This window comes from Doryrhamphus excisus, chromosome 14 (genome assembly GCF_030265055.1).
Source record: "Doryrhamphus excisus isolate RoL2022-K1 chromosome 14, RoL_Dexc_1.0, whole genome shotgun sequence".
Taxonomy (NCBI): Eukaryota; Metazoa; Chordata; class Actinopteri; order Syngnathiformes; family Syngnathidae; genus Doryrhamphus; species Doryrhamphus excisus.
Window position 1 is genome coordinate 9055248 of NC_080479.1, and position 13150 is coordinate 9068397.

At 41.7% G+C, this 13150-nt stretch overlaps 1 protein-coding gene across 2 annotated transcripts in view; it reads left to right on the forward strand.

The window, feature by feature from the left end:
• The window catches only part of efna3a (ephrin-A3a), a 63507-nt gene extending 50984 nt beyond the window's left edge, over positions 1-12523 (forward strand). For both annotated transcript variants that reach the window (XM_058046954.1, XM_058046955.1), the window contains 4 exons: positions 3740-4041; positions 4116-4184; positions 5939-6016; positions 10791-12523. In XM_058046954.1, the coding sequence (XP_057902937.1) occupies positions 3740-4041; positions 4116-4184; positions 5939-6016; positions 10791-10912 (571 nt within the window). In that variant the 3' untranslated portion in view covers positions 10913-12523. The remainder of the gene's footprint in view (positions 1-3739; positions 4042-4115; positions 4185-5938; positions 6017-10790) is intronic.
• Positions 12524-13150: the final 627 nt, after the last annotated feature.

Genomic DNA, 13150 nt, shown 5'->3' on the forward strand with positions numbered 1-13150 from the left:
ACAACCTCCTTCCCTCTGTCAGAGCATTGAAGATGGGTCGTGGCTGGGTCTTCCAACACGACAACGACCCGAAGCACACAGCCAGGAAAACCAAGGAGTGGCTCCGTAAGAAGCATATCAAGGTTCTAGCATGGCCCAGCCAGTCTCCAGACATGAACCCAATCGAAAATCTTTGGAGGGAGCTCAAACTCCGTGTTTCTCAGCGACAGCCCAGAAACCTGACTGATCTAGAGAAGATCTGTGTGGAGGAGTGGGCCAAGATCCCTCCTGCAGTGTGTGCAAACCTGGTGAAAAACTACAGGAAACGTTTGACCTCTGTAATAGCAAACAAAGGCTACTGTACCAAATATTAACATTCATTTTCTCAGGTGTTCAAATACTTATTAGCAGCTGTATCACACAAATAAATTGTTAAAAAAATCATGCATTGTGATTTCTGGATTTTTCTTTTTAGTTTATCTCTCTCACAGTGGACATGCACCTACGATGAAAATTTCAGACCCCTCCATGATTTCTAAGTGGGAGAAATAGCAAAATAGCAGGGTGTTCAAATACTTATTTTCTTCACTGTATATGTCATATTGACATAGTGTACAGTATAACACATTTATGGCTAATGTGGAAGGCGGTGCCATTAATGCTTCCTTCCTGCACCAAAAAATTGGACTTTATTGATCATAAATTTGTTTTTTTGCCTGACCAGTCTGCACTTTTGCTGCGTGTTTATACGATACACTGGACTCTTACATGGACTTTTGATGAAGAACGCAAAATAGAATTTTATTATGGCATCTGTAGGCATAAAAAATGATCCTAAAATCAATGAAAATATTAGTAGTATTTGTTGAATCAGAAAAAAAAATACAAACGCTCTTATTTTTGCTCTAAACAAAAACTTTTTAAAGGCCAATGACCTTTGGACAATTTATTAGGTACACCTGTGCAGTCTAGGAGATATAATAATAAAAAAAATATATAAAATAATAATAATAATAATGTTGCAGAACTGCACGGCACCATCATAACTTAATAATAATAAAATGTGGTTGAATTAATTACGTGTTTTTTTAAATTTGATAAATATTTTATTCATGGTATATATTTTTAATATTATATTTTATTTTTTTGTAATTTTTATAATAATAATAATAATAATTATTATATAATAATAATAATAATAATAATGTTGCAGAACTGCACGGCACTATCATAACTTAATAATAATAAAATGTGGTTGAATTGATTACGTGTTTTTTAAATTTGAAAAATATTTTATTCATGGTATATATTTTTAATATTATATTTTATTTTTTGGTATTTTTTATAATAGTAATAATAATAATAATAATAATAATAATGTTGCAGAACTGCACGGCACCATCATAACTTAATAATAATAAAATGTGGTTGAATTAATTACATGTGTTTTTTAAATTTGAGAAATATTTTATTCATGGTATATTTTTAATATTATATTTTATTTCTTGGTTTTTTTTTTTAATTTATCTATAGTAATTTTATTGCATTTTATTATTATTTTTTGCTATGTGCGGGTGTACCTAATGAAATGGCCTGTGCATGTTCCCCAATCAGAGTCTTGTCCTTATTTACGGCTACCGGCAATATCCTCCAAAGGGCTCTTATTAGACAGGACGTAAGTGGTGCTCTGCTCGCTACGCTCCGTGACTCACACTTCCTGTCCTCCTTCCTCCGTATCCGCCTTCCCTTGGTAGTCCTCGCCAGTTTGCTGCAGCCCTTCCTAACGAGCCCACACTCTTGAAGGAAAATGATGATGAGACAGCAAAACTGGAGCGGTAGTAGCGGGCGGAAAAGGGAGCGTGGGAATAAGCCCCGGGATGGGAGAGAATGAGAGCCATCAGTCTTTTTGCTACACATATATAGCCCACTATATATATATATATGTATATATCGATACATATATATATATGTATACAGTATATGTTGGTCCCTGGAGACCTTCTCCTCTCCATCTAGGCTTCTATAGTCTTTGTTGTCATCATTCAACACATCCTCCGCCTTCTCAATTGTCTCCCCTAAGTTATTAAATCTCCCCCATCTCTGTTGCGGCTGCCCTGTGTGGCTAAGTGGACTGCTTATGTAACGGCGTACAGCCACAGGGTACAACCAGCTTCTTCTCCTCCATCCTTTTGTTTTCCATCTGCACCGCCTCCACTTACACCTGACTTCCCTTCCTACTACGGCCACTAAGCTAACAAATAAACTCAGCCCCATTTTGTGGCAACTGGCGCTTTCTGGCGACGCACCACAACATCAAATATTGTCGTTAAAACGCAAGAACTCAGCAACTTAACACAAATGATGACGTAAAATGGCAAAACTGTACAAGTTTTGATTGAAAAAGACTTTTTATTTCTTTGAGGAAGCAGGCGACTTGCTGCTTCAGGCAAATGGGGCTCCAGCATTGGGGCGGATGCTTCTATCATCACATTACGTCACATTATGTTCATTTGTGAGTTAGCAAAACATGTGACCTGCTATGTGAGAATTAGACATACCAGAATGTACCATTTTGCAATTTGGTATGGGGGGATGCTTATATTGTGACTCAAAATGTTGTTAGCAGGTTGTTAGCAGATTTTAGCGGGAAAATTGGATATACTAAACAACAAAAAAGAAGATTTCATTCACAAAATTTCTTATGTGGAAAAAGAACATTCACGATTTTTGAAAATTCTTTCCAATGCTATACTGTGGATGCTAGCATGACTTCTGATGTAGCTGTTTATCTTCTTTGGCTCCACAGCGCCCCTGATGGTTGCTTCCGAGTACTGCAGCACTGCTTACCTTCTACCTAATCACACACGTGCAGCCATGATATTTCTCAATGAGTGTCATACACACACACTTTCATCTCCCGTGTATCTTCTATCTAGCCGTCTTCCATGCTGCCCCCACCGCTCTAAATACAAAAAAACACGCATCTAAAAAGCTGACGAGACGAGGAGAACAAGCGCGGGGTTAAAGAGACTCGATATTCATCTCATCGTCGTGTGTGATGATAATAACGAGCCGGTGGAAGAAGCCTTGTTGTTCCGCTCCGATGGCAAAGATGATGGATCAAGGTGTGAAATTCCTCACGCTCGTTTTCTAATTAAATACTGCTCTCTCTCTCCTGGGGATTGAACTAATAACGCGGCCATGTTTGTGGAACTGAATCAGATGTGTGTCTCTGTGTGTGTGTGTGTGTGTGTGTGTGTGTGTGTGGTGGCTTCCTCCTTTGTGCAAAACGTGTAACAAAGAGGATGAAAGAAACAGAAAGGGAGGTGTGGTCTTGGAAGCATCAATGCAGCACAATAGCACCATCTACCGATGCAAATGAGTCATTACGGCTGCACACATGACTGAAGGAGACCTTTTAATGGCTGACATTTGCATAATCCGTTGATTTAGTGTCAATATGAATATGCAATCATCTCATTCATTGTCTCCATGCAGTGGTGCGTACAGGGGATGTTTGACGCAAAGTTTTGCGGAAAAAGTGTCATTTGCTATTTTTTTACAGGTTTTTTATTTTATTATTAATTAATTATTGGGTTAATTCTAATGTTTAATGTATTATGCTTTAATTCAGTGTGGTTTTTTAGGGCCAATTTTTAAAAAATTATTATGTTATGTCATTGTTATTGATTTTTTAATTAAAAAAAATGTTTCAGTATTTTGTTATCCAAATGTAATAACTTGATTTGCTTCCATTTAGGCTTCGGAGGGAAGGCTACACGGTGCAGGTGAGCGTCAACGACTACCTGGACATCTACTGCCCGCACTACAACACCAGCCTGCGGGGGACGCTGGAGCGCAGCGTGGCCGAGCAGTACATCCTCTACATGGTCAGCTACCGCGGCTACCTGACCTGCGACCCCCGGCTGGGCTTCAAGCGCTGGGAGTGCAACCGGCCACACGCGCCCCACGCGCCCATCAAGTTCTCGGAGAAGTTCCAGCGCTACAGCGCCTTCTCGCTGGGCTACGAGTTCACCGTGGGCCAGGAGTACTACTACATCTGTTAGTCGTGTCTATGTCTAGTGTGTGTACAATGATGGGCGCCGTGCTGACTTCCTGTCTTTGTCCTGCTTTAGCCACGCCCACCCACCATCACCATGGCCACAGCTGCCTGAGGATGAGAGTGTACGTCTGCTGCTCCACGGGTGAGACCATCACGTCGTCTCTTCTTTACGTTCAAACGTAACAAAGACCCTCTCTCCTCTCCTTCACCCCCCCTCGCCCCGACTTGTCTTGTTGGGGGGGTGCCCGCTGCTCTTCATCGTGTTAGCCAATGTTATTTTTACCAGCAGCCTGCAGTCTTTTTCATAGCAGAAAGTCAGTACCCCCCCCCCCCCCACTCCAGCCGTCTCTTCTAACCTTGTCAGCACTCATACATCCAACACTCAGGCCCGTGTCAGCCCCCCCCCCCTTCACCCACCCCCCTCATGTCACGGCTAATATGTCCAACATGCCTCCATGTGCTTGTCAGCATCATGACAGCCAGTGGGTGCCGACGTGTGGCCATCTTGCTGCATTTGGGTCATCCCTTTTTCTATCTGATAACTTTTTTTTATTCTTGGTTGATGCCAGCGTCGCCCCCTTCTGGTAGAAATGTTGAATGGTTATAACTGCCTTCCACGGCCCCCATACTTTCTGCGTGTTCCATGGTGGCTTGGGGCATAGGACAGTACATCCCTCACACCAGTGTCGTCCCCTCCTGGTGGTGGGAATGTACAACTATTCTGACCTATCACGTATTCCAGGGGTGGGCTAATATTTTGACTCGTGGGCTGCATTGAGTTAACAATATTGTTCATGGGGGCCAGAACATAGAAAGCAACTGGCGGGCCGAATTCAAACGCTTGGTGGGCCGCATTTGGCCCCCGGGCCGCAGTTTGCACACCACTGACGTATTCCGAGGACCCTTTTCATTGCGTCATCAAATAATGACGATTCAGAATATTTCGCCCCCAAAAATCAATAAATATTCATGATAGGAATACGAATGCTAGCGCGCAGGCCTCACAGCTAGGAGACCCAAGTTCAATTCCACCATCGGCCATCTCTGTGTGGCATTTGCATGTTCTCCCCGTGCATGCGTGGGTTTTCTCCGGGTACTCCGGTTTCCTCCCACATTCCAAAAACATGCCAGGTTAATTGGCCACTCCAAATTGTCCATAGGTATGAATGTGAGTGTGAATGGTTGTTTGTCTATATGTGCCCTGTGATTGGCTGGCCACCAGTCCAGGGTGTACCCCGCCTCTCGCCCAAAGACAGCTGGGATAGGCTCCAGCACCCCCGTGACCCTCGTGAGGATAAGCGGTAGAAAATGAATGAATGAATGAAAGTAGCAATCAGGGCTGCACGGTGGAGAGTGGTTAGCAGGCAGGCCACACAGCTAGGACACCCAAGTTCGATTCCACCATCGGCCATCTCTGTGGGGAGTTTGCATGTTCTCCCCGTGCATGCGTGGGTTTTCTCCGGGTACTCCGGTTTCCTCCCACATTCCAAAAACATGCTAGGTTAGTGAGGATAAGCGGTAGAAAATGAATGAATGAATACTAATGCTGAGTTTTGACGCCCGAGTGTACCTAATAAAGTGACCGACAAGGTGTTTTTTTTTGTTTTTACCTGAGCTGTCAGATGAGAAAGAAACCCTTCCAATACGTTGTGATGCTGGTGATTGGATGAAGGAGCAGCACAGACGCTCGCTGTCACTCACGTCAAAGCCATAAAAGGCGTGAAGACGTTTTTACTTCCATGCTCATCATCATCATCAGTGTCATTATTCCCGTCGTGTGATGATGCTTTTCATCCATTCCGTCCCGGGATTTCTCACTTTGTATAGAATTCAACACGGCTGATTGTCTTCTTCATGTTTTAATTGTCTTCCTCGGCGTTTTGTCTCCTCTGCCAGTCTCCCAAGCGGACGACGACTCCAGCCAGACTTCCACCGCCTACACAGTGAGGCCTAGTATCAAAATACACAACATCGGTGAGTGACTCCTTGCTTCCTTCGCCGCAATTTGGCTCAAAAGCGTGACTTAAATCCCCACCGATGCGCACAAACACGTCTGAGCCGGTCGACGTCGGCTTGGCAACTCGACTCACGGATTGTTATCGATGTTCATTCCACGCGTGCTCTGCCCACGGGCGTCTTTGTGTAAACGATGTTATGTACACAAACGAATCCAATTATCACCGCGAGGGAATGCATACGGTATTTCACCTTGTGTGGGCGTCGGGTGACGGCCGTGATGCACACCGATACAAACTACAACCATTATTAATATAGAGCTCCTCAAAACTCATCGCTTATAACAATTCATCATGATTCGGAGTGCATGAGAAAGCAAAAACGTAGAAAAGTAGACCTTCGTGGGGTGTTTGTGTACATTTGAGACAAATATCCTTCCTCCAACATTCCCAAAGCTCTCCAAGGGTGCGTGTTCTGCGTCTCCATCCTGTTTTTGCTTCTTTCTGTGATGAAACGTGACCCGACAAGTGGGAGATTTGAGGTGAGGAACACGATCCGTGGAAATGTAAATCCACGACATACTGTAAACGCCACATCTAAGTACATTATGTGTAGTATTTCACAGCGAAGACGGCGGCCTGCGGGTCGTAGCACGTTATCAGAAACGCCTTACTTACGTAGAATGATGCCGCAATCAATGTCAGCTCGCTGTGGCCTTTATGAAGCAAGAGACAAGCATGCCAAAGTGCCTGAGGGTCTGGAGGGGGGGGGCGCGAGATAAGATGTCTGCTTGGATAAATAAAGAAGCTGTGATGCCGCATTTGAGGGTGGGCTCGCTAGCAATGTGTTGGTATTCTTTTATGGATCGGGCCAAATGGGGGGGGGGGCGTCCGTCTACTTCCTCAAATCAATAACCTTGTTTGCCACATTATTTGTACAAGCTTGCTTCTTTTATTATTATTATAGAATTCTCATAGAATTATATGTTTTTTTATCATAATGATGACTATTTACTCATTAAAATTTAAGATTTGTCATATTCCGACCTTCTCGTAAATTACATCGTATCTTGACTTTCTTATACGATGACACATTGTTATCATAACATTAGGACTTTTTACTTGCGACTTAGCGTGGGATTAAGTTTTTTTATCATAACGTTCCGACTTGTTATTTGTAAAAGTACGTTTTTGTAATATATCCACTTATTTGTAGAATTATGCTTTTTTATCATAACATTTTGACTTTTAATTGGAAATATACATGTTGCGACTTGCCGTTGGATTACATTTTTTTATCGTAACGTTCCGACTTTTTATTCATAAAAGTATGTTTTTGTAATATATTCACTTATTTGTAGAATTGTACTTTTTATCATAACATTATGACTTTTACTTGGAAAAATACATGTTGCAATTTACCGTGGGATTATATTTTTTCATCGTAACGTTCCAATTTTTTATTCGTAAAAGTATGTTTTTGTGATATATCCACTTATTTGTAGAATTATACTTTTTTATCATAACATTATGACTTTTTACTTGCAAAAGTACATGATGCGACTTACCGTGGGATTACATTTTTTTATCGTAACATTCTGACTTTTATTCATAAAAGTCCTTTTTTGTAATATATCGACTTATTTGTAGAATTATATTTTTTTATCATAACATTATGACTTTTACTTGGAAAAATATATGTTGTGATTTACCGTGGGATTAATTTTTTATTGTAACGTTCCAACTTTTTATTCGTAAAAGTACGTTTTTGTAATATATAGACTTATTTGTAGAATTATACTTTTTTATCATAACATTATGACTTTTTACTTGTAAAAATTAATGATTTGTAATATTTCTAATATACTTCTTGTAAATTAATTTTTTTATCATAATATTTTGACTCTACTTTGTCGTATATTCTGCTTTTATCATAATGTTCTGACTTTTTTGTAATATATCAACTTGTTAAATGACACATTTTGGTCATAACATTCTAGCTTTTTATTCATAAAAATAAAAGTTTTGTAACATTCCAACTTTCTCGTGATTTCGCTTTCATAGCGTTCCAACTGTTTACTCGTGAAAGTAAGTTTCCGTAATATATTGACCTCCTTAAAGAATTACATATTTTGATTATAAAAATAAACGTTTTGTAACATTCCAATTTTCTCGAGTTTTACGTTTTTATCATAATGTTCCGAATTTGAAAGTACAATCCGTAATATATCGACTTTCTTGTAAAATGATACATTTCTATTCTAAAATTACGACTTAAAATAATTTGTAATGTTTTTATCATAACATTGTGAGTTTGTATTGGTAAAAGTACGTTTCTGGAATTGGAAGTTCTGTTTTCCATCATGACATCATAACTCCCAGTCGGGAAAATAAATGTTTGGACTTTTTGTTACAACGACATGTTTCTTTGTTTGTGTGATAAAACTGACTAAGGTTATGTTTCCCAATGCAGAGATGCGCTAGCGGCCATGTTTTTTAGATTCTGGGGTAATCCAGATGACGCAGACAAAAAAGGCGATAGTGCAAAGCGCAGCACCACCGTGACGTTCTCCGCTGGTGCGGCCTCGTACTTAACGACGTGAGACAGCGCTGCCATGTCTGACTTCTTGCCGCATATTTGTGGAAGTCAGCAGGCTGCCATAAGAGGATCACTCATTCATATGCAAAGACAAGTCGGGGGAGGGAAGCGGTCTTGGAGTCCGACCAGGCGGCCGACCGGGGTGTCCGGTACGAGACAGGAAAAGCACCGAAAAGGTCAAATGAGTGCAAAAGCAGCCTTTAGGTTTTTGCTGTTTTCTTTCACCACATAAAACCCGAAAGGTCAACATTCCCGCTCAGACGCCTGCCTGGGAATTACTGGAGATCCAAAGCGCTTTAAATCAAACGTGTCCTTAATGTAGGCCACCGCATTGATGTGATGAAGAAGAAAAAGGAGGACAAGTCAGAACATATGAGACGCATTTGTCAATCCTGTCTGTGCTCCTCGGGGCTGAGCCGGCGTGGGCGTCGCCGGGCCGGGTGCTTCTTCCGATCCACGGGAATATGCCTGCTTTTCTCTTCGTATGGCTCCCAATGTTCCCATCACAAGACCGCTCTCGTTTCCTGATAATGTCACGTGCCTCTCGCATTAGGAAATATCAACGCTGCATTAAATATCGTTATTTGGCGTTGGCGTAACCAAATAATACATCACCGTTCTACTTTAGTTCGCCGTTTTTCCAAATGAGGCATCCATTGTTGGACAATGACGCACGTTTTCACCTTTCGGCAGCGTAATCCATTAATATTCCACATTTATTCATTGACTGTTTCCTATTGTGGGCGGCACGGCGCTTGAGTGGTTAGCGCGCAGACCTCACAGCTAGGAGACCAGGGTTCAATTCCACCCTCGGCCATCTCTGTGTGGAGTTTGCATGCTGCATGATAATCAACTCATTAACTTAACACTGCATGAAGTCAGCCATAGAGGGGAAAAAAAGCTTCTCCTCCTGTTCCGTGTGGAAGTGGTACTTTTTGGCTTAAGTTTAGAAGAAATAAATTTGAGGCTAACTAGTTATCTGCCGGGCTGCACAGCGGCCGAGTTGTTAGCACGCAGGCCTCACAGCTAGGAGAACCTAGTTCAATTCCACCCTCGGCCATCTCTGTGTGGAGTTTGCATGTTCTCCCCGTGCATGCGTGGGTTTTCTCTGGGTACTCCGGTTTCCTCCCAAGTCTATATGTGCCCTGTGATTGGCTGGCCACCAGTCCAGGGTGTACCCCGCCTCTCGCCCAAAGACAGCTGGGATAGGCTCCAGCATCCCCTGCGACCCTCGTGAGGAAAAAGCGGTAGAAAATGAATGAATGAATGATTGAATGTTTCCTATTGTGATGTTAGACAAGAGCGATGATGATTGCTCATCAGGCGAGCGTCCTTCATCGAGATGGCGTCCGGTCGTGCCGCTGCCGCCGTATGATGTGAAACATTACGCAGAGAAAAAGGAAGTGATGACCAATCCTCGCCTGCTTTTTAGCAAATCATTCAAAGCGTCCTCGCTCTCTTTCTCCGCAGCTCTTTGACCAACACCCCCCCCCCCCTCGCCCCCCTCTTCCCCAGGCTAATGTTCTTGTTGTGTCCAATCAATGGGCGCACAGCGCTAATTTGCTCTGATTGAAAAGCCCTGCAGGATAAAAACATCATTAGTGTGAAAATGTCCATTCTCTTCCATGGAGCCCATGATGATGATTGTCTGCTTTGGTCATCATGACGTCATGTTTGCGTGCAGCGCCTTCATCAATGCCATTGCTGGCCCTCGTTCCCAATGTTACAAAATAGAGAGTGTCGTGACGCTGATTTCTTTTCAAATGTGTCATTTTACCAGGAAGTGGGAACATGACCAAAAAAGGCAAGGAATGTTACAAAAAAGCGTATTTTTACCAAAAATATTTCTTTAACATTCCTTCATTCATTTTCTACCGCTTTTTCCTCACGAGGGTCGCAGGGGTGCTGGAGCCTATCCCAGCTGTCTTCGGGCGAGAGGCGGGGTACACCCTGGACTGGTGGCCAGCCAATCACAGGTCACATATAGACAAACAACCATTCACACTCACATTCATACCTATGGACAATTTGGAGTGGCCAATTAACCTAGCATGTTTTTGGAATGTGGGAGGAAACCGGAGTACCCGGAGAAAACCCACGCATGCACGGGGAGAACATGCTATTTTTTAACATTTTACACATTAATCAGAGAATTAATTCAAGTTAACTCAACTCATCTTTCTTGGCTTTGCAGATGAGTTTAACCCCGAAGTTCCCAAGCTGGAGAAGAGCGTGAGCGGCAGCAGCCCGTCCCGTGACCGCCTCCTCCTCACCGTGGCTGCCATGCTGCTGGTCGGCGCCCCCCTCCTGTCCTAGCGACGCCACTCGGACCACGCCTTTTGGTCCAAAGGGCTTCACCGGGACGTCAAACCAACAAGAAGACCAATGATTGGATTAAAAAAAACAACAAGTTGGAGAGGCCTTTTTTATTGTTTGCTTTACACCGTTTGTCACATGATCATTCCAAGCATCATGTGACCACATGCAGACTCCCGTCCAGGAAGTCATTGTCAATCAAACTGATGACGCAATTGTAGCATCGGGACGGAGTAGGGATGTTGAACTTTTCAATAAAACGGACCGTCGGACGCTTTTGTCCAGGACCGTAAAGAATGTGCTCGCTGACTTCAGACGTTTAAAGGAGGCCTTTCCTCGACATCCATGTTCCTCTTCCTCCTCCTCCTCCTTTTCCTCCTTCTCTCTGTGGATATATTTAGTTCCTTAGAGGATAGCGAGCGCTGTCTTAGTCCTTTCCGCCTGTTTCCTGCCTTCACAACTCAACACCACAAAGACCTTGATGGCACCAGTGCTACCTAGCTCCTCTTGCTACTCGCTACCTGGTCCATCCCCTTCAAGGAACGTCCATCCTTCATCTTGACATCCTTCTTCTCCTACCAGACAACCTCGTCTTAGTCCTGCCAATCAACGAGTGCTAGGGACGCAACGCAAAGGACCAAAAGGAGTTTTATTACCAGGATAACCTCATAATATGAAGGGAATAACACAATGACAATACATTCGGAATATTATGTGAAAATAGTGACATTTTTTCATGAGTGGAATCATAATTTTTCTCCTAAAAGTTGTCATTTTAGTTTTTTTGTAATTTTAGGATTCAAATGTAATTGAAGTAAAAAAGGAAATAATCATTTTGCAAGAAATAGCTTTCATTTTCATCATCAAAATTAAATTTCCAGAAAAAAGTAAAATTTTAAATGTAATAAGGGGAAAAATCGTATTTTGCAAGATTTTTTAAAATTCAATTTAATTTTTATTGTAATTTATTTATTTATTTTTTAGTTTTTTAATATTAAAATTTAATTTCAATTTATTATTACAATTGAAATAAAGTACTATTCTGCAAGAAAAACATTTAATTTAAAAATGTAATTCGTAAATGCTAAAAATGTAATTTTAGTATTAAAATGTGAGATATTTAAAATAATATATATATATATACATATAATATTATAAATATTAAAATTGTCATTCTTCACAATATTTTCACAATATTTACAACTTTTTTTCTACTAAATTTTCGACTTCATTCACATAATATTCCGAATTTTTGTCTTGCACATTTACAACTTATTTCTCCTAAATTTAAAACTTTTTTCCGTAGATTTACAACATTATTCTCAATCTCTCTTTTTTTTTATTAAAAAAAAATAATTCCTGTGGCCCTAATAGTCTGTCGTCCTTTTGAACGTGTCCCTAGTATACTCCACATAATACCTGCCTACCGAGGCGTCCGGCCAATCAGCCGATGGCCGGTTGCCATGGAAATGAGCCCATGCAGTGCAGACGGTGCCTGAGGAGATTGTTGCTTTTTTTTGTTTGGACTGTTGTGAGAATGTGCAAAAAAAAACAAAAAAACAAAAACAAGCTCACTTTTTGATATTGTCTTACAAGATGACTTTGCATCAGTTGTGCTTGATTGGATTTCTTTCACCATTGGGTGGGGGGGGGGGGGGGGGGTTACCGCAGCATCAGAGGCGCATGGCACTCACCGTCATGATGGATAGGCAGCGTTCCACAAGTGCTGCTTTTGTTGTCATGTGTGTTGATATCACATGGTGTGTGTGTGTGTGTGTGTGTACAGGAGAGAAAGTAGGAAAACCATCCATTTGTGTGTATGCTCGACCACGCTTTTCCAGTTTGTGGCACTTAGAAATTTGTTAAGGAGTCGTTTGTAGGATCTTAATATGCAAGCGCGTACGACAGAATGTGCTCTTATCGTTAGTTAGGGGGGTGGGGGAAGGGTGGGGGAGGGGGGTCGAAAGCATTTACTGATGTTGAAGACGACCGCCGGAAATGTGTTGACCCTGAATGACGTTAGAAAAAAGATAAAAACAAGGTCTGTATCAATGGATGAGAAATTAAAGTCTTTTTTTTGCAAATGTACTTCTCAAAATTTATTTCATGATACAGTAGTCATTTTTCCCCACATTGGCCATGTCCCTCGAATGCAACACAGCCTTCAGAGGGCTCACAGATTTTTAATTTTATGCTGAAATTTGTATCATGTTATTGAGGGGGAAAGTAGTAATTTTA